This window comes from Balaenoptera ricei, chromosome 14, assembly GCF_028023285.1.
Source record: "Balaenoptera ricei isolate mBalRic1 chromosome 14, mBalRic1.hap2, whole genome shotgun sequence".
NCBI lineage: Eukaryota > Metazoa > Chordata > Mammalia > Artiodactyla > Balaenopteridae > Balaenoptera > Balaenoptera ricei.
In genome coordinates, this window is record NC_082652.1 from 91,944,422 (window position 1) to 91,971,998 (window position 27,577).

Here is a 27,577-nt window from a genome sequence, read left to right on the forward strand (position 1 = left end):
AGAGAATTTTTAGCTCTCAACTTTTACTAAGAGGCCACCTCTGAGTAGCAGCCAAGGAAAGAAAAATAATTCTCCAGCGAGGTTTACGTATTAGGGCGTTTCCTAAGACTCTAGGGCTGCTGCTTAATCTGTTTGTTTATGCATCACTGAAAAGTTCTGTGGTGAGCACAGGAAGAAGAGCTGAGAAACGCGCCTCGGTTGCCATGGTGATGACGCCTTTACACAGTGGCAGGGGAGGGGAGTGCTGCATCTGTCACCCTTAATTTTTTTTTATTGTGGTAAAACATACGTAACGTGAAATCTACCATCTTGCCGTCGTTCAGTGCGCAGTTCAGTGGCCTTAAGTACATTCACAATGTTGTGTATCCATTACACCATCCACCTCCAGAACTTTTCCATCTTCCCAAACTGAGACTTGTACCCAGTAGACACAAGCTCCCCATCCTCTGCCGCGGCCCCTGGAAAGCCCCATCCTACTCTCTCTATGAATGTGACGGCTCAGGGGACCCCATACAAGTGGAATCACACAGTGTTTGTCCGGTGGCAACCGGCTTCTTTCACTGGTGTAACGTCCTCAGGGTTCAGCCAGGCTGTCGCTTGGGTGAGAGTTTCCTTCCTGTTAAGGCCGGCTCACACCCCATTGCCTGTGGAAGCCACGTTTTGTTCACCCATGCATCCACGGATGGACACTTGGGTCGTTTCCACCCTTTGGCGCTTGTGCTGAGTCACGTGCTCTGACTCGGACCCTGTGATGCTGATGTGGTCCGGCCTCCGACAGGTGGCTGCGGGGATGCCGGCTCCCAGCTTCCTCCCCCACAGCCTGAAGAGCATCCTTTATGCTTTGAAGGAGCCTGGTTGGGGTGGGGGTGGGGGGGTGTCGTGACTCTGAGGCCATATCGAAGGCCGGCCTGCGCTGAGGAAAGGGGTCCACGCCCACCTCGAGGGGCGCCGGGCGGGCGGGGAGGCTCCGGCCGCGCAGGGCACCTCTGCTGTCGCCGCTCAGTTCACGGGCGGAGCAGGGCCAGCCTTTGCCTCCCGGGCAGCGGTGGGAGCCCCTGGCAGGAGCGGCAGGGTACTTAAAAACAGTGCGTTTTGGCTTATTTGTTATATTTCACAATTTGTAGGCAGTGGGTACTTACTTCCATGCCTCACTGTAAACAAGGGGGTCCGTTTCTGTCCTGGAGGAAACAGTCTGGGGAGGGAAGGGGCCGCAGGGGATGGGGGATGACGGCGGGGTCGTCTGGGTGCGAAGGTGACCCCAGTGGGGGGAGGACAGGGGCGCGGGTGAGGCTGCCGACACCCCCGGAGCCGCGGCCAGTCCCCTGCCTGCATCTCCTCCCTCCACCCCTGGGTCCCCGGCCTCTGCCCCCGGAACCTGGGACACACAAGTTTCCCTTTAAGGAGCCCCCTGGACTCGGCTCCCGAACTCAGGAAGGTCAGTGATTCTCCGATGCAGCCTTTCTTGTCTGTGTCCAGAAAGGATAGAAGAGCCAGAACTGTTCACATCTTACAGTTATTTGCCAGGAATGGTGTCTCTTTGTCCGTGTCTATCCTGATCCAAGTAGCTCATCTATTTGTAAGTGATTAAAAGGCGAAGGAGGAATTCGAAGGTCAGTCCTACCGGAAAATCCGAACCCGACACCCCAAAGCCGGGGCGGGGCGGGTAGCGGCCACCCCTCTGAGCGTGAGCAATCAGAAAAGGAAACGGGGCCGCAGACAGGGCCCCCGCCCCACGTGCCGGTCTACACCTGAGGTTAGGACGTCAACACGCTCTCTCCAAAATACGTGGAGCTGAATATTTGGGACAAGTGAAATTAGAAAATTAGTCCAGTTTTTAAAAAATGAAAACTCAGGTTGTTTGGAAAAATAGTGCTTATTACATAGGGATTTCAAATAACAAGAAGTTTGTAGAAGAAATCCTACCTCTTAGGGGTGACTTGGTTCACACTCTGATGAACCACATGGAGACCTCATTGTCTGCACACGTGAACACGTGAGTCGTGTAGGGGCCTCGGCACGTGATCACAGCACGCACAGGGTTACGTGGCACTGACGTGTTACTCTTTTTTGGCATCATGATTAACAAAACAACAATAAACTTCTTGGTGGCAAATAAAATAACATTATGCTAAAAAATTTAAACACTGCGGGAGGAAAGCCATGGGATAAAGGACAACCATTTCATGAATTTTTAACATAAACTGCTTTTCTCCATTAGCCTGTTTCATTGTACTGGTTTTGAAAAATTAATTTTCCCTCCACTTGTGATAATGTCCTTCACCAGTAGGGGGGGCTCGTGCACTTGGCTTCCCGGCTGCTTTCCAGTCCCGTCTCCAGATAGCGGGAAGGGTTTTTTAACTGTTTTTCCAATTTGCTGAAGAGCTGGGAGTCCTTAAACTTGCAAGTAATAGCAGGGGATTAGTTTTCGCCTGACACATCTGAAGATCAGTGGTCATCAGATTGGGTAAAGATTCATTCCCTTGACTCCAGCGGCTGTCTTCTGAAAATAGGGATGAGATATATGCCAGCATCATCATTTGCATTTGCATTTGATTAGAAACAAATGGATACAGTCAGTCCCTCTCAGAAGAAAACGCTGCCTCTTGAAAAAATTAGTATTCACTGTGTCTAGGGTTTTGTGCTTAGGGGGAAAAAAAAAAGGAGTTCTAGCGTTTATTTCTTGTCTGTGAGAGGAATTTAAACTCTTTCCTGAATCCACCATCAGAATGCCAGTGATGGAAATCAGAGCGAATCCATGGCTCTGGGACGCTTCCCCCCCTCTGCGTCCACCCCTCCCGGGCTCTGCACCTGAGAGGCACCGGTGTGCTGCCTGTTGGACCCTACGAGCCCAGGCGGTCTCCCCTCTCTCTGCCCAGGCTTTAGTTTGCTTGCCTCTCTCCTCCGGATGAATGACATCGGATGAGTGCAAAGGAGGGACCAGGAGAATAACATCATTAGATACACAAGCGTAAGGAAAAGCATCTGAGGACCGCCCAGGTGTAGACTCATGGCTTATAGTAGCTACACAGGAGACGACGAGCCTGTTATAGGACCAGCTCTCTCCCTGGTACTTTAAAACCCGGTGTGACGATTTGAGGTTCGTTACAAGATGAGAACGTCTTTTAAATATCGTAACTGTGTTCTGGCTTCCCTCAGATCGCAAGCATTAACAGGAAGCATGTTCTCTTCCTGCGCTCTTACTCTGTCTTATTGTGTGCTAGTCTGGGAGAAACTGGTCCTTTAAAGACAATGTGTGTCTGATAACTAGTGTTGGTAATATCTGCTCCATCTTTCCTATGTGATGTGAGCAGACACGAGCTCTGCGTGGAGCTGCTATTTGGAAACTGCTGCCCTTTTTAAACTTGAAATCGAGCATTTTCACGGAGGTGACTGACGCAGGTGCCCTCATGCCAGGGCACCTCAACCCACCATCCGTCGGGGTCTGTGGCTACGGGTACCTCCGAGGTGCCCCGGGTCTGGCCCATCAGCAAACTCCTAACCCTGTGAAGGGAAACCTGAGGCGGCCAAGGCCCTGTGCAGCCCGCCTCACTCAGTGAGAGGTCCTGGTGCCGTGTCAGAATGACACAGCCGCAGTGGCCTCTCTGTGGATCTGTCTCAAATATGTCCAGATGGTCATCCACTGGCTAAAAGCAGTGACCATTTTCTTACTGGCACTTTCTTAGTCAAGTCAATCATACAAGTTCCAGGAACGCACGTTTCTCCCTGTGTCCCTAGAAGGATCCAATATAAAAAAAGGAGCAAAGAAATTGGTTCTACCTGCTTTGAAAACACGGGGCGGACGCATTATTATTTTCACCCCGGCTGGTCATAGACCAAAAATGTTGCTCTGTGTGGCCACCTTATTTTGCAGATGTGGAAGTGGATACTCAAAGGGGTTAAGTGAAGGGCCTGCGGTCTCCTTTCAGCCCCAGCTCCATGTTTTAATCTGCTGCGCCATCCGAGATCCCTGTGGATTCCACGTGCACGAGAAGCAATGTCCCAAACCGAACAGTAGCAGCAGGTGGAGAAATCACGGGCCAGCCACGTGACCAAAGGGAAGGGAGAGGAACTTTTCCAAGTTTGCAGACTTACCTCCTGTTAAGCTGTGAAGGTGTGGTGCGCTAGAAACAAAAATGTGCTCAGATATAAGAAAAACAAATTAGTGTCTCTCGGTGGCATCAATCAGAGATGTCGGTTAATATCTAGAGAACTGGGAAAGCTGTAATCACTGCTCTACTAGAAAACGAGTTCCTACTTATGTTGGTAAATACTGGTAACGGGATACGACAAATGCGCGGCACATCTAGTGAGAGAGATGAGATTTTTCAGGTTCATTGTTATTTGGAAGGATGCAGTTCTACGTAATTAAAACTGGGGCTCGATCAGCTCCCTCTTTCAATGGAAAAGTTATGCCTCAATCCAAGTGGACTGTACTGTCTGCAACGTTCTATTTTGTTCGTGTGGTTAAAAGCATCCAACTAACCAGCCATCCAACGAACAAACATCTTTGATACTTAATCCTTCAATTTACAGGTTGAACACGACAGAATTGTGCACATATCCACCAAGTGGCATTAAGGATACACGCCTTTAGTAGATGGTTTCACCAGTGGTCCAGAGACACGGGGAGCAGAGGAACTTGCATTCTCCTTTCTTCCGCCGGAGAAATCTTTGATTTTGTGGCACCCTCAAGAAACCCAGATCCAGGCAGCTAAGCGGTTCATCTCTTTAACCTGTTTGGAACCACAGACTATAACGGTGTCACTGTTTTTCTGAACTGCCGACAATAAGGGAGAACAACAGAGTAAGACTTGGGATCAATAAAATGATTTTTTTTCTTGTGAAAGTGCTAAGAAAACCAAATATGCTTCTTCCGTACTGTTTTCTTTATATTTAAGAACCACGACACGTAGTTCACTATGAAACGGATATACTTTTTCTGCCTTTTCCCTCTTGCTTCACACTTCTTTCGATGGTTTATAAAACTCCTTCACCGCCCTCAGAAATCTTGTTTCGGTGATTTGTCCTCCTTAAGGACTTCCTGAAGGAGGCAGCAGCATATCTTGTGCTGAATGACTCTTGTCCGTGGCTGCCCTGTTTGTCTGCCCTTCTACCTCTCTGTAGCCCTTTGGAAGGACGGGCTGTGGCAGCTTTATGCCCCTGTGGCGACTGGCCCAGGTGCTGAGCTAGTTGCCAGTAAAATAAGTACTCTGGACTAGAGCATGTGACCCAAAGGTCACAGGCCTGTAGAAGACGTGACACATCTGGCTGGAAACTCTTCAAGCTATGAGTTTCCCCCTTTCAGAGCTGGTCTTGATGAACATGGCGTGTTTTAATCCCCACACCCTGACCGCACGATGCTCTCTGGCCGTTCCCAGAAATCACTGGATCACGAGGTTATCTTGGGCCTTTTGGGCGCGCTCCTAGTTTTGTGGATACATGTTTTTCAGAGGAAGCAATTGCTCCATTTCTGGTCAAACAGCTTCTAATACGCCTCAAGAGAGAGCATTAGATTTTTTCTGGCAAGGTCAAGGCATTTAGATTTTGCAGTCGGGAGAGAATTCTTTGCCGTCTGAATGACCTACGCAGTTTTGCCCTACGTTTTTGCCCTTGGCAAGTTTAAGAATATGTTTGTTCCTGAATCATTGACTCGAAGGAGTTTAATTAAAGCCGTGGGCTTTTTCTTTCTTTAGAGAAAGCCGTGCAGTATCAGCAGCGGGCTTTTCTCAGTTACGGGAGAGATTCACAGGCAGACCTTCGATGAGGTGGAGATGTTCGGTGGCCTGCTGCCTGTTCTGGTGACACGTTTCTTCTCAGATACTGGCAAGTGAGAAGGCCGGCGGGGCGCGGTCTGTGCGGAGGTGTGGGTCGTCCCTGGTCCTCCGCTCAGCTGGGGCTGTTGCCTGGCCCGTGATTAGAGGGGCCGGTTTCCAAGCTGGAGAGTTTACCCTCTTAGCAGCCTGTGAAGCCGAAGGCGGCGGGCTGCGGGAAGCACGGCAGCTTCTGGTTTCCTCTGTGATGTTTCACCGGAAACGAGGACACCGAAGCCCCCGCCGCCTCTGCGCCGATGGCTTTGCCTCCACGGGACGGCCGTCCACAGACCGGGCTCAGAGGCCTCCTGGCAAGGACAGAACGAAAGCTGGGATGTGGTCATGAGGTCACCCTGGACACCGGCACACAGGAAGTCGGGGTCACGTGTCACAGCCGGCGCGTCCGCTCGTTCAGGGAGCGTGTGGTGGCTGCGTGGCCCGAGGGGGGCGCACCTCGGGCGGGGCTCCGAGGCCCGGCCTCCGCTCGCGGGCCAGGATGGTGGAGGAGGAGGCGGCGCGGTGACAGGGGCCCGGCCAGAGCTGGCAGCTGCCGCCACGTCGGCGAGGACGCCGCCGACCGTTGTGTTTTCCACCCACAGCTCCGTCTTCTCGTCCAGACGGGATGCGCGGCCGCCCCGGGCCGTCCGCCAGGGACGTGAGGCTCCCTCTGCGGTGCCCCGACCACCCGCGCTTGTCCCATGGGCAGCTCCTCCCTCCTCGTCTCGGGCAGCCCGGGAGAGCTCACAGCCGGAGGCCTGGGCTCGTCGTCCCCGCAGGGCAGGCTCACCGCCGTTTCCCGAACTCAGGCCGGCCGGGCTGGCGCTGAGAGCGACGCTCTTGAACGTGGGCGTGGACGCCTCCCGTGTCTCCTTCCACAACGGCGGGAGGACAGGCTAGATGTCGGCCTTAACCGCTCCGGCTCTTTTCCTTGCGCCCAGGCACCCATGTTTAAAGACCTCAATGTGTGGAAAGTACGCAGAAGACTTCCCAGCATAAACATCGAACTATCAGCTCAGCAGAGGCGTAAACCAAACGATCGCCCGGAAGCCTTTGCTTGGCTTAGAATTCAGTAGTCTCCTTGCGCAGAATGACAGCCAGTGGTTTAAGGGATGCAGAGTCTGGAAGATTATTTTGGAAGAAAAGCCAAGTTGCAACAGGCTTTCCTGCAAGTGAAGGCCGCGGGCCCGGGCGCAGCTGCACTGGGGGGCAGCCCGTCGCGGGGGTGGTGGGGGGAGTAGACCACAGTCCCCCAGGAGAGGCCCGGCCCCAGGACGACCAGTCGGCCTCCGCCCAGGTGGGCAGGGCCCCACTTGCTGTGCTCTGGGTCCCCATGGCCAGACCTCCAGGGCCCATCAAATCCATCCAGCTCTGGTCAGAGCCATTTGCTTGGGCATCGTGAAGAAATCGATTGAGAAAACCTGACGGCTAAATACGAGGGAAGCCTCTGGAAGGCTTTCCATGTGAGTGATGCCTGGGGTCTGGGGGCCGTGCTTCCCGGGAGCAGAACAAGAGCCCATAAGCCTAAGGCACGGAGTCACCCCGAGCACCTCGGGGCTGGCGGGGCTGGGCTTACGAGAGGCCCCTGGAGACCTGAGGAAATAACCATGGAGTCTTAGTCTTCAGAAAGATGTTTCCAGTCACCGACTCTGACCCCTTTGCCTTCTGGGTGAGGAAACTGAGGCCTGAGAGCAGGAACCCAGGAGGTGACAGCCAGAGCTGGGGCGGCCTCTCAGGGTCCCTGCGGGAAGCGGGCCTGACGCGCCCTCGATGCGCCGGCGGCTTCCGGATGTTTCTCTCCCTCAGCACGGGGGCCCGGGGTGTCGGCAGGGCAGGCGGTTATTTCTGCTGTCGTGTGCTTTTCAGGCCAGGAAAGGAGGCTCAGAGCAGACACACGGAGGCTGAGCAGTGAATGAGACCTACCACGCGGGCTTCCGTCCTTACCCTGTGCTCCTCCAGGGGCTAGGAGTCCGACTCCTTAACCCCCAAGCATCCTGGGGACGGTTGGTTGGGGGGGTCACAGCGGGCAGGCGGCTCTGGGCGAACCTCTGGGCACCTCCCGGGCCGGGCGTCCAGGCAGTGTCCTCTCCAGGCCGCGAGGACCGGTTCCCGGGGTCTGTGGGACGCAGGCAGAGGGGCTTAAGGAAGCCAGTGAGAGCAGCTGACGGCCGTGGGGACAAGGGCTTCCCCCTCTGTTCTTCCTGCATCTCCAGGGCCCAGATGTGCAGGTGGGGTTACTCGGGTGAGGCACTTGCTCCGCGCTCCCCGCCCTGGGCACCTCTTCAGCTCCTTCCGTCGCAGGTGCCAGGCGCTCTGGGTCACGCAGCTTCCAGAGGCCCAGCCGTGCGGAGCCAGGGTGACACGGTGGAGAAACCAGAGGAAAGGCTCTGCCTGTCTCCCCACGGAGCTGTCTTCCCTGTTGTATATTTGCTCCTTGATTCTGCCTTGGAATTCGTGCTTTCCCAACTTGCTTTTGGGTCCTCAAATATTATTTCATGCGTGGCCTTGGGCTTCCCACCTTCCATGGTCCTCTTCCAGCCCTCAAGGTCAGCCCTGTGTCAGAATCAAGAGAAGTGTTCAGGCTCCTGGAATCAAGGGACTCCTCGCAGGGGACCCAGTCCTGGAAGCGCAGCCACAGTGCTGAGCCCACTCGTTCCTTGGCGTGTAGTAGGTGGGGCTTTCTCACTCTTCCTGGTGTGTTTGTTCAGAGACAGACAGACAGAGAGAAGGAGGTCCGGGTGCAGGACGCCAGCCTGACATTACTCACCGACTTTAGGTTTCTGAACCGCAGGGGAAGGAGGAAGCTTTCGGTCCCGAGCCGCCCGGTGGTCCCGCACCGCCATCCCCAGCCCCTGCGCCATCCCTTCGGCCGTGGCCTCACGCCACAGCTCCTGTCCCCTCCGCAAGCCTACTCCACGTGCCCTTTGTCGTATTTTGAAACCACTTCGTGCCACCTGGCCCTTCAGTGCTTTCCCGTGTCCGGGGCCGTTAACGCTCCGAGAAACCTAAGCTCTTTCTTGAAATACTGAAGAATCCAGCGCGCTGGAGGAAGACAGAGTGAACAAACGGCAAAGGCAAAGGCCCGTAACTGGAGGCCGCAGACGCCCGGCCCCCATGCTGCGTCCCTGGGGCTGCTGTGTGGGACTCGTGCATTTCTGGCCAGGTTTGTACACGTGGGCACAGAGGTCGGTCTGGGATGAAGCTGTGGAGGGCAGGGCTGCTGCTCTTTTTCCGCCAACGGAGGAAAATCATTCTGCTGTAAGTTTCTTAGCATCCCCAAATGCCACAGCCCTGGCCCCGGCCCTCCCCGCTCTGCACCGCATCTGGGATTTCTGGCAATGTCTCTGCCTCTCGGTGGAGCGGGCCTGCTTTCTGATGGCGATGTGTCCCGTGGAGGAGAGGACGGGGGTCCCGGTGGCTTCAGGGCGCAGGGAGCATGTGGGTCCCCGTCGGGGCCTCTGCCCTCCCCGCCTGCCCGCCCGCATCCCCGCTGCCAGGAAACAGCGAGCGTCCGCCCCGGCTCTCCGCACTCGGCCTGGGAGCCCAGGGCCCCCCAGAAGGCCTCTGGGGCCCAGCCCTGGCTTCCTCGAGGCTGAGTCTGGACCAGGCCAAGGCCCAAGGGCCCCAGAGGTTATGCGCCTCCAGGGAGACGGGGACCTCTCGACCTTCCCGGGGTGGGGTGGTGTTTGCTTTGAGAAGGAGCCACCGAGGGGCCCTCTGCACCGGTGAGCACGACGGTCACAACTGAAACACGATTCCGGCGGCAGCACCCCTCCAGCCCCCCTGCAGCTGTCACCTGGAGATGCGCCCCTGCCCACCCCAGGGGGCTTGACGGCAAGTCCCTCCCGGCAGCCAGCGGCCCGGGCACCGCTCCCGTGGCCGGGTCCTACGGCGGGGTCAGGCCCTGGGCTCTGCGGCCGCTCTGCCAGCCTCCCCGGACCGACGTGCGGGAGCCGACCCTTTACGTCGTATGGATCCACTCCTCCCCTGGGACCAGCCGGTCCCGCGGCCCCCTGCGGTCACACCGTCCCGTGCGGGGCGGAGGGCTCCGCGGCGGGTCTCAGCTGCGGGCACAGCTCCCGGCTGCCTGGGTCCTGCTCCCCCGGCCCCCTCTGCTTCGTTTGAAGAGGAAGATCCAAAGCGAGACTCCTGGGGCCCCATCCTCACCCTCGGGGCTCAGTCGGAACTAGCTTTCCTGTCGCGTGCCACGTGGTTTCAACCTCCTGCGCTTTCCCAGGTTGGAAAGGCCGGTCGATGCCCGGGCACAGCGCCGGCTGGGGTCCGAGAGCACAAGTCTAGGCGGGGCCGTGCCCCCCGCGAGCTGAGTCTGACCCGGGCCGATCGCGCGCCTCCCCCGGGGGGGGGGGGGGGGGGGCCCAGCCCGCCGTCCACGTGGTCGTCCCTACGGTCCCTACGAGCTCCGAGGGGCAGCCGGGAAGGAGGTCCTGCCCCGGGGAGCTCAGCTGGGCTGGCGCCTGGACGAGCTCACTCACCTCGTACTCGGCGAGCGCTCCGTGTCCCGTAGGCGCCGGTCCTCCGAGGAGCCGGGACCACAGGCGGGCCAAGGCCATGGCTGCCGGCCACCTCGGGGGCCGGGCTCGCTCCGGGAGCTTGTCCTCACCCTGGGCCCACCTCCGTCTGGGCGGGGCCCCCAGTCGTGGCCGCACATCCCTCGCGAGGACCCCCCCCCTTCCGTCTTTGCACGTTTTCCTTTGCTCGCTTCCCCTCAGGAGCTGCCCTGGTCAGTCCGACAAACGTGACCTTCCAAGGCTGCCGGGCTGGGGGCGAGGCCCCGGCAGCGCCTGCGCCGTCCCCGCCGTCTGGCCTGGCCGCCGGGGGGCGCCGTCTTACCTGGCACACGTTGCACAGCCCGGGCGGGCTGCGGGCATGACGGGGCAGGGGGTTCCTGCTCTGCCTGAGCCACGCGACCTGCCAGAGGGACAGAGCGGCCACTGAGTCCACGTCCTCCAGCGGCCGAGCTCCTGGCGCCGGGGACGAGGGGCGGGCGAGCGGAGGGGGAGGATTAGAGGATGCGGCACGTGAGGGGGACGGAGGATGGACCAGCCGATGGCCGGGGCTGGGCGACACGGGGAGGGAAGATGGCAGGGGACAGCCCCTGAGGGCCTGGGGGCAGAAGGAAGGACGACAGAGAGAAAGGAACAAGCAGAAAGGTTTAGGGAACAGTTATTTCCCGGAGTCTATTCTGGGGGCCTGTAGCTCATCATGTGACCAAATTTCCTTAAAAATGTCGCCGGCACCAGACATGTAAGATTTCCAAGACAGCTTCACGTGACGAGCTGACAGGGCTTTTCCGACTCTGTAATGGAATAGATTTTATTTTATTTTTCTTTTAGAGCAAGCGTGTTCGCTTCCGCTCTGGATTTACAAGTAGGAGTCTTTCCTGCTCTGTGGGGTTAACTGTGGCTCTCACAGTTGGGTCCTCTCAGTTTGCTCCAGGGTGAAAGGGAATCAATTCAGGAGCAACGGAGCGTTCAGAAGTCATGCTAGCCGACCACTTGGAGTTATACGTTCTCACGGCTATTCTTCTTTGCTGTTGGTGACATTTAGGAGCGTAATATTAATAGGGACTTGAAACTCCTTCATGAGCTGCGAATGAACCTGAACTCTATTGTTATAAGTCTTCCTAAACAGTATTTGATCCTAACTGAGCGCGCTTTCCCTGTTCTATCGGCTACGAGACAGTTTCTGCCGAATCAACCAACGTTGAGGGATGTGGTGGAGAGAATATTATTACAGGACCAAGGTAAGGGGCCTGCAAGAAGTTCCTCTCTTTTGACCTGCCATAGCAAAATGGCAAGAGAGAAAGAGAGAAAGAGGGGGAGGGAGAGACAGAGAGCCTCGTAGGGGTCAAGAGATGAAATCAGTGTAATAGGTTTCAAGAGATGTCTTATATTGGCTACAGATGAAATGGATTTTTAAAAACCAGGTTAACAGTTGGTTATGCACGGAAATAGGCAGTAGTTATGACACAGGAAAATATCAACGCATTCTAGAAATATTACTGCAAAGTGAACACACTAGGGTTTCCAGAGGCAGGTCCGTGGCGAGCGTGTACTTAGCTGTGCACCTCACAATCACTTTTCTCCGCGTGGGAGAGGCTATTTCTATACTAGCAAGAAGTACTGGCGACTTTAATGCATGGTATTGGGTACTTAAATAAGACCCCTGAGTACTTATTTAGAAGCACACCTCAGTGGATAAGCCTGTGGATTCTCTGCCTTGATGAGGCCAGGCTGTCCCCGCTGAGGGTGAAAACCCTCAAAAATGGCCTGTGGTCCATGCCTACACTTGGTCCAAAGGCAAAGAAGAATTTTCTAGTCCTCTATTTAAGACCACATCCCTTCTTCATGAAGAGGTCAATCTCTCTGCGACATTTTCAGGCGGCTCTGGGGGCTGCTGTTAAGGCCCCTCTATGGCCACCCCGCTTCCTGGGCGCTGGCCACGCAGCCTGGGGCAGGGATGGCCCACGGCTCTGAGATGGGGTGGCCCCCTGGGCGACAGACTGGCCCACGGATGCCTCCCTGACGGCTTGCCCCTCCTGCGGCGGCAGGAGGAGGGAAGACAGCTCTCTCCGTCTGTGTGAGAGCAGAGGAAGGTTCTCCACCTCGCGTCCAGACGTGCTCAGGATCTAAAGGGAGAGCGTCTCCAGCAGCAGGAGTGGGGCACCAGCAGGGCGGGAGGAGAAAAGGCAGGAAGGCCTCTTCCGGAAGTCGTGTGTCACCCTCTCCGCCTTTAACTGTTTCTCATGGAGCAGGATGACTTCCGAGTGCTTAAGAGTGTGGTGATGTCCATAATGGAAAAACTCTAAGATAACCTATCAAACCAGAGTGTGAGAAGAGATTTCTCCAGTTCTGGAATGCTAAATCCATACTTAGTGATTTCCACGAGAGATCGAGGGAGTGTTTTTTCCCCCTAATGATGAGATATTCCCTCAGATGTCAAGCTAAGCTCTCCATCAACCGGTAAGAACGGCCTGTTCCTTCTACCAAAAGGAACATTAACAATGATGGAAAGCAACAACATAAAATGGAGGTGAGTTTAACAGGAGATGAGTTAGGACAGGGTCTGATGGCAGGATATGGGCACAGACGAATGCAAGACAGATCAAAATTAATTCCATGCCTTTGCGCTTATTTCTAGTTTACCAGCGACCCCAAACTTACCCTCAATTTCACAAACTAACTGTCATCCTTAAAAGAGCCAGCCTCCCTCTACGTTCAGGTTCTCCGCTGTTTCTTCTGCCCCCTGGTATGTACCCTCCCAGGGAGCCCAGGCGGGGGCCGTCTTTCCTGTGCTCAATCACTCGGTAAATGCTATTGAGGGTCCCGTGTCCCAGACACAGGGGAGAATACAGTCATTTCCCCCAACGTGTACAGGACGGTGCTTTGAGAGAAACACTAAAAACCTGAGGCAGAACGAGAACAGTCCTAACAGAAAGACCGGGATACTGAACTGCCAGTGGAGAGAAAAGAACAGAACGTCTGTGTGTAAAGCAGAGGCGTGAAAACTGTGTGCAGAAGGGGGGTGCTTGGGCCCCCAGACTCACCTGTTGGTTGGTTGCTGTGTCAGAAGGTCATGAAAATACCAGTTACACCGTGTGCCTAGTAAAGGGAGGGTCACCAAAAAAGACAACTTAAAAAAATCACATGCAATTAGTCTGTTAAAATGTTTAATAGGTGCATAAAAAGGAAGAAATATATAAAAAGCAAAAGGTCATCACAAAATCAAATCAGAATACAATCACCAGAAGGCAATCGGCATTAAATACATCAACATAATCTACAAACGTTTCACTCAGAGGACGCAGCAGAATCGCTGCCAACACAGGGGCATACCATTCTGATTTATCTCTCGCCTGGTTAAAGACAGCGGAGGAGTGAGACCTCAGGAGGACACAGCACAGCGCTGGGAGCCGATCAATAATTGATCCACAATTGATCAGGGGAATGATACTTCAGAAGGAATTCCTGTAGGAAGTCTCAAAAAGTGTTTGTTTGGGTGCAGAAACACATGTGCTCAGCATACAGGGATTTTTCTCTAGAAAGATGTCTGGCCAAATCTCTTGGCAAACTGATGTACTGAGCGGCTGGGGCGTGGCCACGTAGACTCACGTTAGCTGAGATCCATGTTACGTGCATCGCTGCATCGTGAGCGGACACACTCTCGGCTGAAATGAGCGAGTGCAGCTCCACCGGCCCCCGACTTCAGGGCTAGACTCACACGGGGTGGGGTACCCTGCTCAGACACTGCCTGCCGTGTCCTTCATGTCACCTCCAACTGTCACCCTCCCCAGGGGATTACAGAATACATCTCTAACATTAGGGTGCCATGTTAACGGTGAGGAGTTAAATTACTGTAGAACTAAAACGTGTTAAATGAAATTGAAATGCAGTGGAAAAAAAGGCAGGAAACAGAACATTGTGATTAATTTGCAAGACTGCTTATACCCCAGGGCACTGAATGACAGCAAGCGTTCTTATCCCACACAATCAAGACTAGCGGCAGGGAAGTCATGCTGGATGCTGAGGACAGATGGACGCTGAGAGCAGCATGTTGTAAATGCAGCTCTGACTGTAGTCAACAGAGGAAAACAGGTACAACCACCAGTACAGAAACTTGCTCTGAAACACCTGTAGGAAAGTAGACTGATGCGGAGGACGGTGAGACAGGCCTGTCCCCTTGCGTCCCTACTGGGGGTTGTCTGGGTGTCACATCACTGTGGCCACCCTGGCTATTGTCCAAGCTAACAGGTCACGATGTTGTGGTTAAGCCTGAGGGTACAGCGCTGGCCCTGGAGCGGCGGGTCTGACGGGTGGGTAGGTGGGGCAGCTTAGGGGACCCCCTCCACCTGCTAAAACTGACCAAACGCAGTGGCATCTCCGTCCTGACCACCCGCCCATTCCTCACAGGGCCCCAGGTTCCAGGGACTTGGAAACCTGCTTCTTAAAGGCAACAACTCCGCCTGTCTTTCTTCCTGCCACAAAGGCGCGTGGTCTCGTGAATGCACTTTTCATTTATGGCTCTCGAAAGAATATGCCGCCTCAAGGAATTTGTGTGCCCTTTGCTCGAATGTCAACTCCCGGCCGCACAGAGGGTGGGTGTGTTGGTGCATTCCCAGGGCAGCGGGCACGCGCTGCTCACCCAGGGGCCACCCCACGTGCCCTCGGAGGAGGGGGGCAGGCGACAAACAGCCCCTTTTCTGGGAGCCAAGGGCTCCCATCAGTTTCACACGCTTCACCCCACAGGACCTGTCTAGCACCTAATACAATGAGGGCTCTCCTGATTTATAAACAGAGCAAAGCGAAAATAAGATCAAAAGCAAAAAATAAGCCCACGCCAATAAACACCCCAGGCTTCTAGGCCATTGCGGTGTGTCACTGGGTGTAGAGTGTATTATGCTTACACCTCCAGAGTTTAAAAGTGAACAAAGAATCCACAGTAAGATAGGTGAGCTGAGCAAGATTGCCAGTAAGGCCCGCTGCATATTCTCAGCAAAGATACTCGACAGGAATGTATCCCTAGCCTGTGTCTGTAATAAGCAACTACGGATATGATTTTGCATTCGAACTCTAATGGATTTCTTTGGCATCAAAGGGCAAGGCTGCTCATTCGAAAATCTTCTTTACTCAACATCCAGTAGTGAACAGAATTGATACTTCAGAAGTTCTAAATCAATTATTTAAACATTGTTTTTATGTTTAAAAATCCTGTGAAAATGTTTTGATTTCTCTGAATCCTTGATAACCTAGCAAGACTAGTTTGTGAAGTGGATGGCTACTTCTGAGGCTGGAATCTTTTCTTTGAAAATGCTGAAGAATATCAGACTTGATGCAATCAAGGCTGTACTTTTACATAAAGGAAGAAAAACATGTATGTCTAATATATATTCATTTTGAGATGAGGTCACAACAATTGACATAAACGCTTTCACGATTTTATTTTAACTTAACCCATTACCACCGAAATGAAGCTTGTTTTGTAATATATGCTATGCAGCTGCTTAATCTCTTCTGCACAGTTTAAATATATTTTTTCCTGTTCTTTGGGTTAAGCAGAATAGTTTAAGGTTTCAAAACTGTCGACGCTGCATGCATACGGGGTGCTTTGCATAATAGCAAGACTCGATTAGTCAGTCAAGGTCTGGTGTGGTTTGATAGCTGTGCTTGATAAAGCATCTCGGATTGAAATCAGCATTAGAAATAGGTCAGAAGACCCACATCTCAGGGTGAGGGAAGACTGCCCCAAAGTACAGGACACTGAAGAAACCAATCAGAAAATGAATTCTATAAGCACAAAAGGTACATGGAGTTTATTCACAGGAAGTCCTGCCAAGTGTCACGTGACAGATCTCAGCTCCCAGCAGGTCCCCGAAAGCTCAACGCTCCTTAACACCACACAAAAGGCGCAGCTGACACCTGTGTTTATCTCCAACAATTTCAGGATCGTCAATAATTTTAAGAACTGTAGTTAGAGACTAAAGCAAATTCGAGAAACTCCTGAACTCCCAGTGCCCCGGTGTTGATGACGCTATAGGACCACGATGGCAAGGGCCTCAGCTCCACACTCGACTCAGAGCCCCTTACAACTTCCCAAAGGCCTTTCAGGATAAGCACAGGGCACAGCCAGAAGCAAGGCTGCATCTTAGGTGTTTTGTGAGCACACCCAATAAACCAGGGGCTTTTCTGAAAAACCTCAGTCCTTCCAAAATCACCCGGCTATCCAACGCTCTAAAAATCAGGCGCCGCGCATGCGATGTATTTGCTATCGGAATGCCACTTGGGGGTTAGCTTTTCAATGAAGCATCAGCACAGATGATCTATTCACAATCTAGTCCAGAAGCCACTTTCACAAACCGGACCACAATAGGAGCAATTTTCTCCTGTGATACATTTTTATCCACAGAACATTTAAATAATGAAACTTCACAAATTCTACATTCAAATGAATGGAGTAACAAACGAATACAGTCTTGATTCACAGACACACTCATTTAATCCCTCACACTCATTTATTTCCCTAAACAACTCAGACAAAAGAGAACGTCTGCTCGAGGCGAATTTAAATTTCGAGTTTGTTCAAAAGTCCTCAATCACATCCTTGTTGCAAAGCAACACGAAGCTAGCGGCGCTGAGTCCGGGAAAACGTTGGCAACAGCCCAGCGTGGAGCCCCGAAGCGTGGGCGGCAGAAGCCACGTCAGCCCTAAAGCCCCCAAGCATAAGACACAAAAGACCACAGTGCCCACATCCACACCACCCAGGAGATGTGAACTCGGAACGTTCTCCGTTCCTGGACCACATCCTGACCGCATCCCTGGTGAGCAGGGGAGAGAGCGTGAAGTATCGAAAGCAGTGACCCAGGCCCCTCCCAGGAGCCCGTAAGCGTCTCCAGCAAGGACAACACGTCTCCCCAGACAGCACAGAGGCTGTACTCCCTCTAACGGCTGAGTTCACCTGCGGATTCCCTTCCTTTTCCGCTTACACCACCTGGGAGGCACGACCTGCACGCGCCTCTACTCCTCAGAGCTCACCTTGCCCGAGCCCCGCTTGGGTGCACCCCTGTCCGCGCCAAAGAAGCGGCCGAGGGAGTCGAGGATGCCCGTGTCCCTGTGTCTGGGGAGGAAGCCGTGCCTGGCGTGGTCCATGGTGCTCGCCGAGGCCAGGTACTTGGATCTCTGGGAGGGTCTCTTCTGAGCCGCCATCACATCCAGGCCCTCGGGAGCAGCCGCGCTGTCTTCTTGGATGGTCTGGAGCTCGTCTGACTCTGAGGGCCGGTCTTTGAAGGTGTTGTCCTCCCTCCCTGGGGCATCTCGGGAAAAGAGGCGGATCAAATGGGGGCGGCCCCCGGGGTCAGCTGGGCTGGCATCCGGCCAGGCATTCTTCGGGCCCGCTGTGCACTTGGAGTCTGTCACCGCTGTGTCCTGCAAGGGGGTCCCATTGTTCCGGTCCACATCTGCAAACAACAGTGAGATATGAATACGGCTGTGCAAAGCGGGGTGGGGACAATGCCGCTTTCTTCCCGGGCTGGGCGACCCGCCGTCTCCCAGCAAATCCACAGGGTGCGCAGGCGCCAGGGAGCTCCATGCGGCCCCGGACTGCCTTGGGCAGGACCCATCCGGCCTGAGCACCCTGGCGGCGGCTCTGTGTCTCAGAGGCCCGGGGAATTGTCTCAGGTGCTCCAGATCCGGCACGGGGCCTTCCCGAGCAAACAGGGCCGCCGGGCACACAACCTCCCCTCGGTGCTGCCACTCCTGCCCTGGGGGGGGGGCTCCAGGGTTGCAGGTGCCTCGATGGCATGTTTATCATCTAAGAGGCTACTGGTGCCTAAGCAAAGCGTGTTGGGAGCACTTATTTGACAAAAGGTACTTTTAGCATTCTTGGTAAAAGTGGAACTGCCCACACCTTTTGCAATTCATGCCTTACAGACATGGGACACTTAGAATTCTTTAGTCCCCAGCGTCCACAAGAGGCCTCTTGCATGAGAGAGAGCTGCTTGTTCACGACATTTTGGTTTGGCTTCTCCTCTGTAAGCAGCAACAATCAGAAAGTTTAAGTGGAAACGGGGTAGTTCATGTGGCACACCATCCTCCCTTAGCTTTTTACAAAAATACACAGTATTTCTCTCGAGAATGACAATACCTCCATCTTGCTCTCAGTTACCACAGGTGGGTATAAATGAATGTCATGTAGTTAGGTTCTTCTCCAAAGTTTATTACTTTTCTACGGCAAATGTGGCTTTACTCACACTATCCATCCATCAAACTGCCTAGAAATCTATTTACTAGCATTTACCAACAGCATCCGACCACCCATCCACCCATCCATCTATCCACTGTCCAACCATCCATCCATTATCCACCCGTCCATTCACCATCCACCCATCCATCCACTTATCCACCCGTCCATCCACTATCCAACCATCCATCCACTTATCCACCCGTCCATCTACGTATCCACCCATCCATCCACAATCCAACCATCCATCCACTTATCCACCCGTCCGTCCGCCCACCCAGCCACCCATCCTTACCAAGCACCTAGCAAGCGTAATGTCCCCTGCACTAGGCGAACAAGATGTGGTCCTTGTCGCCTGAACACAGATGAAAATGAACGTTACGGGTTGAATAATGTCCCCGCAGATGGTGTGTCCACATCCTAATCCCCAGTACCTGTGGATGTGAACTTATTTGAGGGTTAGGTCTTTCGCAGATGTAATCCAGTTAAGATGAGGTCTCACTAGAGTAGAGTGGGCCCCGACCCAATGACCAGTGTCCCTGTGAGAAGAGGGGGATTTGGATGCAGACACACACACACAGAGGCCACGTGGCATGGAAGCAGACCGTGGCCTGGTTTGTCTACAAGACAGCGTTGCCGGGAACACGGGGAGGCGGGTGACCCGGGGCAGACCCTCCCCCCGAGTCTTGGGGAGCGCGCTGCCCTGCCCACACCTGGGTGCCCACAGCTGGGTGTAGATTCCTGGCCTCCGGACCCGAGAGGGTAGACATCCCTATTGTTTTCGGCCACCCCGTTTGTGGTAATTCGTGCGGCTGCTGCAGGAAACAGATGCAATGTGTAATTTCATGTTGAGTAACGACATGAAAGGAAACAGCAGGATAAGGGGCGTCAGGAAGGCCCCCTGAGGGGACCCCTGGATGACACGGGAGTGTGGGCCGAGGGCGGGGTGGCCGGGGTGGGGGGACGTACTTCTGCAGAGAAGGACGCCCAGGACAGCGTCCTCGGGAAGGAGCTTGGCTTGTTCACCGGGGAGAAGCAGGAAGGCCTGGAGCCCGAGGGTGCAAGGCTTAAGGTGCTGGCCGGTGAGCGGGAGGAGGGGGTTGATGGGGAAGGGGGGGGAGGGGATGATGGAGGAAAGGGGAGGGGGGAGGGTGGAGGGAAGAGGTGAGAGGAGGATGATTCAGGCCAGCCAGAGACAGGCCAGCCAGGCTGCGCAGGGTTTCAAGGGCTGAGGCAAAGGGTTTTCTTCGCGGAAAGTGCCCAGAGACAGCCAAGGAATGGGGTGCGGGTGGGACCAGACTTCAAGGGAGGAGAAGGCTCAGCCTGCAGGTGAGCACAGGTGCGGGTGAGCACAGGTGGGAGGGGCTATGGTCAAGGGAGAGATAGGGTGCAGGACCAAGGTCATGTCCTTGGGGTGCCAGGAAGGAACGGCACATGGCTGGGGGATGACTGCAAGGAGGGTCTTTCCTTTTGTTATATGTACGCGGGGGAGTTTTTACATCTACAACCCCTACTTCCACAAATATATAAATAACAAAAACCGAGTGATTCCACACTCCTTGAACAAAATCACAGGGGTCAAGAGACTGTCCCATGGGTGACACTCATTGTGCAGTCAGTATACTGACTTATGTTTCCAAAGCTGTAGATTTTTGCAGGGATGCAATCCTAATTTATAGGTTGCAACAGAAAGAGTCTGATTTTCAAGCTGTGCTTTAGATTCTGTGGCTGATATAAATTAACGCAAATGTAAAGGGGAAACAGGCACTATATTGTACATGATTAAATGCATTAACGAAACACAAGCGCCTCTGAATACTAATATTTTTACAACAGTTGGCTTTTGTGTCTCTGAATATGGGTATTTGTGAGGCACAGAGAAGGGCGTTTGTGTCCTGAAAGTAGCTTCTCCCAGGACGCAAGGAGCACAGGGAGAAGCTAAAATCTGTGGCTCTGCAGCATTTTGGGTAAGGACAAGGGCAGTTTCAATTTGTCAATTAATAACAGCTTTAATCGAATTAAAGCCCAGGGCAGAGTTCTTCTTTAGACTCTGTCTGGAGCAAAGCCTCTAGTGCACAATGTGAGGGGCACACGTCTGGCTCTACCCAAACATGCACTTATAATTCTCTCTCTATTATTGTACCAATTCTACAGGAAATTGCACAAAAATGTCTTAAAAAACCCCACCTCCATCTAATGGCTAAAATGACCCCAGGAAACTTAGGGAAACGCACTGGACTTCTGGGGGTGGTGATATTAAAATCACGAATTGCTCCCGGGACCGTCTCTGAGAAGCAGAGGACGTCACCGGCTGGAGGGTGGCTTCTGGGGTACAGAGACCCCCCCCCCCCCCCCGCAGAGCAGGATGGCGACCTTGGGGCAGTGTTTACTCTTTAGAGCAACTCACAGGTGTCACCACCCGAGGGAGGCTCCAGCCCAAGGTCTCGGCAGCACCACCTGGGCCTGTGGGTCCTCAGCGTCCCACCTGCCCAGAGTCAGGGCCTGCAGGGCGTCCCCGAGAAGGGCCCTGGAGGCTGAGCTTGACCCCCGTGCTCCGCAGCAAGGGCCCCGAGCCGCCTTTGGTATCTGCGGTCCTCAGTGGGGAGGGGGGGCCATGCGCTGGCCTCCGGCACCTCGAGCCCGCTTCAGCAGCACACGCAGGGATCAGGCGTGCTGGGTGCCCCCCAGGGCCACCCCTCCGGTAAACGCAGTGTCCGGTCACAGCCCGGGGGCAAAGCCGAGCGCTCGCTGGATGCTCTGTGCGTTACCAGCAACCCCGCGAGGCAGGTCGTTTTACGAGCCCTTTTACTCATGTGAGGCAGAGAAAAGTGAAACAGGATTCGACGGAGGCGGTGATGTTCATTCTGGGTCCCCAGCTGCCGTCTACGTTCTGCCGACTGCAGACCATCCCCAGCTATGGGCGCCCCGCAAGCCTGCGCCAGCCCCCGCTGGCTTGAACTGGCACTAGGTTTTGCCTCTCAGGGTCACATTGAACTGCAGATGACCGATGGCTAAAACGTTTCTGTTTAACAGAGAGGGACTGACCGGGAAAGATGGAGGGACATCCTAGAGCGCTGCCGTCCTGAGCCAGGAGCCCAGCCTGGGCCCCACCTGCAAGACACAAGGCTCTGCAGGCCCCCAGCGCTCTGCAGGGCCCTGATCGCCCACCTCCCACGACCTGCACGCATTAAGCATCTGCTCACAGTTGACCACATCCGCTGTCCTTGGCAGAATATGTTAATGACTGTTAAACACCCAAAAAGGCTGAGTTGAGGAATCCTGAAAATCATTATTTTCTATGATTCCATATCATTTTCGCTATAACCAGAAAACGACACACATCACATATTCATATAAGATCATCTCAAAGAAATTGTGATGATGAAGTGAATCTTGTTCTATATTTAAATATGACTGTTTTTACCTAGACTGTCTTATGCTTTTTTCCATCACAGCCATGGAAATCATATTCCATCACCAACTTTCATCAAAACCTCATGTGTGAGTGCCTGCGTGTGTGTGTGCAAACATGAGAACACACACAGATGCCAAGGCACACCCCAGACCCAAATAGTCAGAAACCAGAGGATGGCCCCCCTTTCTGCATTTTTTTTTTTAAACAGGCCGGGGTGGAGTGGGCAGTGAGTTATTCATTCTCCCAGTAACTTGGCTTTTGCCCTTTAACCGAGCATTGTACGCGGTCAGTGACACCTCCTGTTCACCCAAGCTCAGAGCACGTGATTATCAGGGAAGTTCAGTGTCAAAGATGCTGATGACCTGGAGCCCGTGGTGGTGTCGGGTGTTTCCCACCCTCGGTGTCCTGTGGGCCTGAGTGCTCTTGTCAGGAGGCCGCGCCCGCGGGGAGAGGACTTGTCCCGCTGGAACTCAGGGCTTTTCCCGGCTTTGAGCTGACCCGGGCGGGCAGCTCTGTTCCCACCACCATGGGAACATCCTGAGTCTATCAGGTGAGGTCAGCGTGAGCACGGGCTGCGGCTTCACCTTCTGAGTTTGCCCGTTTCTCCAAATGCCACAGGCTCTCAGGTCAACAGGAATAGAAAGGATGTACTCAGTTTCTCAGAGCAGGACCGTATCGCTCATCAAACCAGAATAACACATAATACAGAAATCCCCTCTGTGAGTGCGTCAGCCTATTAAAGTTAACGACAAAATGAAAACCTTCTATCGGTAAGATATAAGTCATAGTGTTCTTCCTTTCACTACAATTAATTTAATGTTTCTTCCTATGATTAGAGAGGGATCGATCATAAAGGATCATCCTTCCATAACGGTTCATCCAACTGTAATTCCATCAGGGAAGTTTAATAAGATTTCATCTTCACGGCTGATCAGATTGGAAACAATAAAAATGATCATCACTCACCACCCAGTCAGAGGTTTTGCCAATAACAAACTTTAAAAATGTGTGGTAGAGGCTTAGCCCACTGCAAATCATAACTGTTGGTTTGTTTTATTTACAAGCATCATTCCCATCTCAACAGGAGGTTCCCAGACTTCACAGACCAGTAAAATAGCAAAAATTAGGGATGAGGTCTTCATACTGGCATATCCAGAACTTCGAGAAGCTTCTATTTTATTTACAGCTAAGCTATAAAGAGAAAACAAGTAACTACCATGTACTAGCCTATATTTCACTAAAGAAAGAAAGGGAATTTGGGTATTAAAAGAACAGGAAAGGCATCATCTCAGAATAAAGGGCCGTGCCACGTCTTCTGGTCACTTTTTGACCCAAGAGGCTGCATCTGTCCACACACGCCTCACAGGCCCACCTCGAGTGGAGGCTCTGGGTCCAGCGCTGCTGGTGGCCTCCTGGGCGGGGCAGGGCTGGGACACACCAGGAAGTCCCAGGGTTCCAACAGACTCTCCCTGACCCGTGCAAAAGTCACAAAACCCGAACACCATGTTGCCTTCACTGAACCCCTCAGAGCTTCTCACTCTGCCACCAACCTCTAACAGCCTCCCACAGGGGGGCTTTTAGTATATACTGTACATATATACTTCTCTTTTCCCCCGCATGACATCCATTCAGATATTTTGATAGAAAATAAAATCTGTTTCTTCATTTTGAGGGATCAGACTCACTGGTTGTACCTACATTTTTTTTTTGCTTGGTTTTAAAAACAATTGTTTTTGGTGGCCTATCTAATTAGGTTTGTAGCCCAGACTATAATTTTAGTTGACTATTTTAAATTACAGAAAAAAAAAAAACACCCAGAAACTAAAGTCACAATTGAACTGATTTGCTAGGTCTGTCCCCCATCACAGGGATTTTTCCTGGCTCAAAACCATGGATTTCCAGTTTACTGTCTCTGCCACTTCTTCCTGGTGGGTGTGACATACACAGTGTACCCGGCTACAATCTCCTATGGATGCCCCATGGAAGCCCACCCCAAGCGCTTCCTGGTTACCTTTTATAGGGCCTGAAGTAGAGACGATTGTCTAAGGAACTGCTGGGCTTCGTAAAGTTCACGTCCAGGCTGCTGGCACCAGGGCTCCTAGAAGCTCAGGCGGTGCTCCGGAGGCCCATCGAGGTCACCGGGACCCCGCCGTCCCAGTTCTTTCCCTGCCGTAACGTCGTGTGGTACCCGAGGCAGAAACTACCCGGAGCCTGAGCATCCCAGCGACCTCGCATGGAATGGGGTGGTCACCTTCCTGGGTGGGGAGGGCACTGAGCCACGGTGGGGACGGGGCTCTGGGGCACTTGCGCACTTTCCGCTAGACGCACAGGGGCAGAAGTCAGAGCGGCTGTGAGCCCCGCACAGTTTCCTCCTAAAGTGATTCGCAACCTGGTTTCCCAGCTTATAGTCGCTTGAGGAAGTATTATCCAAAAAGAAATCCATAAGCCCGAAAGCACCAAAGGTGCTACTTTCATAACTGTTCATAGGAATCCTTAGTTTCTAAGGGACAGATGGAAGGAACTATCGCTGTGGAATCCACAAAATGGAGGAAATCTTCAGTTTTTTGGTCTTCGATTTGCTGTTTTTAAACTCATGCTTTATAACTTATATTGTTCTTCCATATTTTTTCCATCAGATGTCATCTTAAAGATCATTGAGACCATTGACACCATTGTAAAATGTAGATTAGCACGACTGACACTATTGCAGGCCCTCTCTCACTGGGACAAGTTGACCTGGCAAATGTGTGACCCCAAGGTCAAGCCCTTCAGGGCGGGTGACCTGAATCAGAAGGGGAGAGGAAATCTGAAGTCACACGGCCTTCTTTAGAGTCAAGAAGAACTTAAGGGATACAGAGATGGTTGTAAGAACTAAAGAAAAGTTATCCAATACTTCAGCCCTTTGCAGAAGAGGTCTTATTTCCCAAAAACCAAGAGAAGGTGATTGGGTTTACTACAGCTCAGGAAAAATGAGGCAGAAGCTCAGAACTCGAAACTGAAATAGACAACACAACTGTCCTCAAGTGGCCTTTGTAAATTTCGATTCTCAGTTGGCTTCTGTGGTGGGGAGATGGTTTGGATCTGCTGTTGCAGGATTCTTCCCCGAGGCAGCTTTGCGGACAAGCAGTAACTCCGCAGAGCCTCCTGCTGACCCTCGCCTGCCCTGGCCGTCCCCTCCTGGCCCATCAGTGACCACGCAGAACCTTGGCCTCCTTCTGCAGAAACAGGCTCCAGCTCCACCCACCCCCGCCCGACCGCCCGCCAAGCAGAGATTCTGCAGCAGGGAAGCTACAGAAAAAGGAGGTAAGACATCGTTTCATCTGGTAGCCCTGAGTCCTGGCCGGGATTCTCATTTTTGGGTGATGGTATGAAATAGGTCGAGTTTCCACGTTACTTTTCTCTGGGCCTGCTGATACATGTTACCTGACAGAAGAACATCTTGTGCCATCTCACGTGACCATCCACATAAGAAAGCACCGTGCCTGTCCCGTCTGTGGACCGTCAGCCCCTCTCCATCCTGGGGGTGGAGGCGCCGCACCGGCCGCCGGGCACGGGGTCTGCTGGGCTCGGATTGAACACGCATCCAGCGCCCTTCTTCCTGAAGCAGCGTGCCCGGAAAGGCCAGGCTTCGGCCGCGGGGAGCAGCCCGCAGGCTCTGCAGCGCCTGTGCTTCACGGGGCTGCCTCACACAGACGGCCACAAACCGGGCTGTGAGCTCAGGGCCTTGCACAGAACCTCACGTTAAAGCGATGGGGACAAGCGTGCGGTCCGGGGCGGGGGGGGGGGGGGGGGCAGGAGGGAGCCGCTCCTTACAAGCACCCGCTGCCCCTGGCCGGCCGACCCTCTGCGCAGGAGGGGCGCCGGGTGGGGTACGTGCGCGTCTCTGATGTGACCGGGCCCCTCTCTGCAGAGGAGCTGGCCACGCCCCTGGGCCCGTGGAGCCCTGGAATTTGCCAGTGTGGGCCAGGGGGAAGAGGACCCTCCTTGTTTGTGGAATACTTCTGTTCCTGGCACGCTGCACTCAGGGTCACCAGGGAGGGCGAAGGAACAAAAAGGCCCATGGTTGTGGCCTGTGGATTTGCTCCGGCAGAAATTCTGCATCTATGAGAGGTATGCGGCCGCCCGCAGGCTGCCTGCAGAGATTTCTTTAAAACTTCGCCACAAACGAATCTTACCAACCCACCCATCTCACACGAATGCCTCCTTTGTGGACCCAGAACATATAGTTTTTATTTGCTCTAAATAGCTGGCCCCTCAAACCCTCCCACAGCGGGGATGGGGTCACGGGCAAGGCAGCCCCGCGCGGAGCTGGAGCAGGACGGGGGGCTCCCCCCTGAGTCTGCACCTTCTCCATCGCACGACAGTGGTGACAGGCCGAACGCCCGGCTTCCCAAACCCAGCTGGTGTCAAGATGGTGAGACTCCAAAGAGCCCGGTATTCACACGGTTCTGTTCCCTGGGCAGCCTCTGGGATTCTCACAGTAACTCTGCAGAGACTCGTGGAGGCTGCAGGATGCCCCGAGAAGGTGGCACCACAGGCGCCACTACCAACTGCTTTCCAGTGGGGAGCAAGTAAGCTAAAACAGGTACTCCTACCTCTAGGCCAATTTTACACAGTGGTGTAACGTTAAACTGAATTTGGATGACAGGACCAGAGTGTGCTGTAGTCAAACCCAGCAGACCTTGATTTGGTCCTACCACCTACTATGTGACCTTGACCACATGATCTAATCTCTCAATGCCTTGGGTGCCTCATGGGCAAGACTGAACGAATATGTGGAGCTCCCTCAGGTCACCGTTCTGACGAGCACTTGAGGTGCACGTAATAAAATGTTCTTAGCACCGGTGCACAGTGAACACTCAGTGGGGGCTTTTGTTATTGTTGCTATTATTATGATATTTATAAAACTAGTTTGGGAATACCTTGTGTAAGAACCCATACATTTTTCGTCCACCCATCCAACCACCTACCCACCCATCCATCCATCAGCCCACCCATCAGCCCTTCCATCCATCCATCCACCCATCCATCCACCCACCCACCCATCCAGCCATCCACCTGTCAATCCAACCAACCATCCATCCATCTATCCACCCGTCCATCTATCCATCCACTCACCCATCAGCCCACCCATCCATCCATCCACCTGTCCATCCATCCATCCATCCACCCGTCCATCTATCCATCCACTCCCCCATCAGCCCACCCATCCATCCATCCACCTGTCCATCCATCCATCCATCCATCCATCCATCCATCCATCCATCCATCCATCCATTCAATATTCATTTCATGCCTGTGTAGGCAGAACTGTAAGAATGGGTCCCAATAACCCTCACCCCTTGTACAATTCCTGCTTCTCTCAGTGTGTGGAACCTGTGAATATGATGAGGTATCACTTGTGATCATGTTATGTCTTATGGCAAAAGGGAGACTCTCTGGGACTGTCTCATCAACCACAGGAGCCTCTGGAAGGCACAGTTTTCTCCAGCTGGTAGCAGAAGCCGAGGTCAGGGAGACTGTCACCCAGGTATGAGACGGATGGGGAGCGAGCTGCTGGCTGTAGAAACGGAAGGACCACGCGCAGGGTCTGGAGACGGGC

General features: G+C 53.6%; 1 protein-coding gene across 4 annotated transcripts in view; it reads right to left on the reverse strand.

Moving 5' to 3' along the window:
* The window catches only part of MBP (myelin basic protein), a 115,840-nt gene that overhangs the window by 16,343 nt on the left and 71,920 nt on the right, over positions 1-27,577 (reverse strand). For 3 of the 4 annotated variants that reach the window (XM_059895186.1, XM_059895187.1, XM_059895185.1), the window contains exon 4: positions 17,357-17,778. In XM_059895186.1, the coding sequence (XP_059751169.1) occupies positions 17,357-17,778 (422 nt within the window). Of the gene's footprint in view, positions 1-10,658; positions 10,737-17,356; positions 17,779-27,577 lie in introns of all 4 variants that reach the window. The other variant, XM_059895188.1, reaches the window with a different exon arrangement.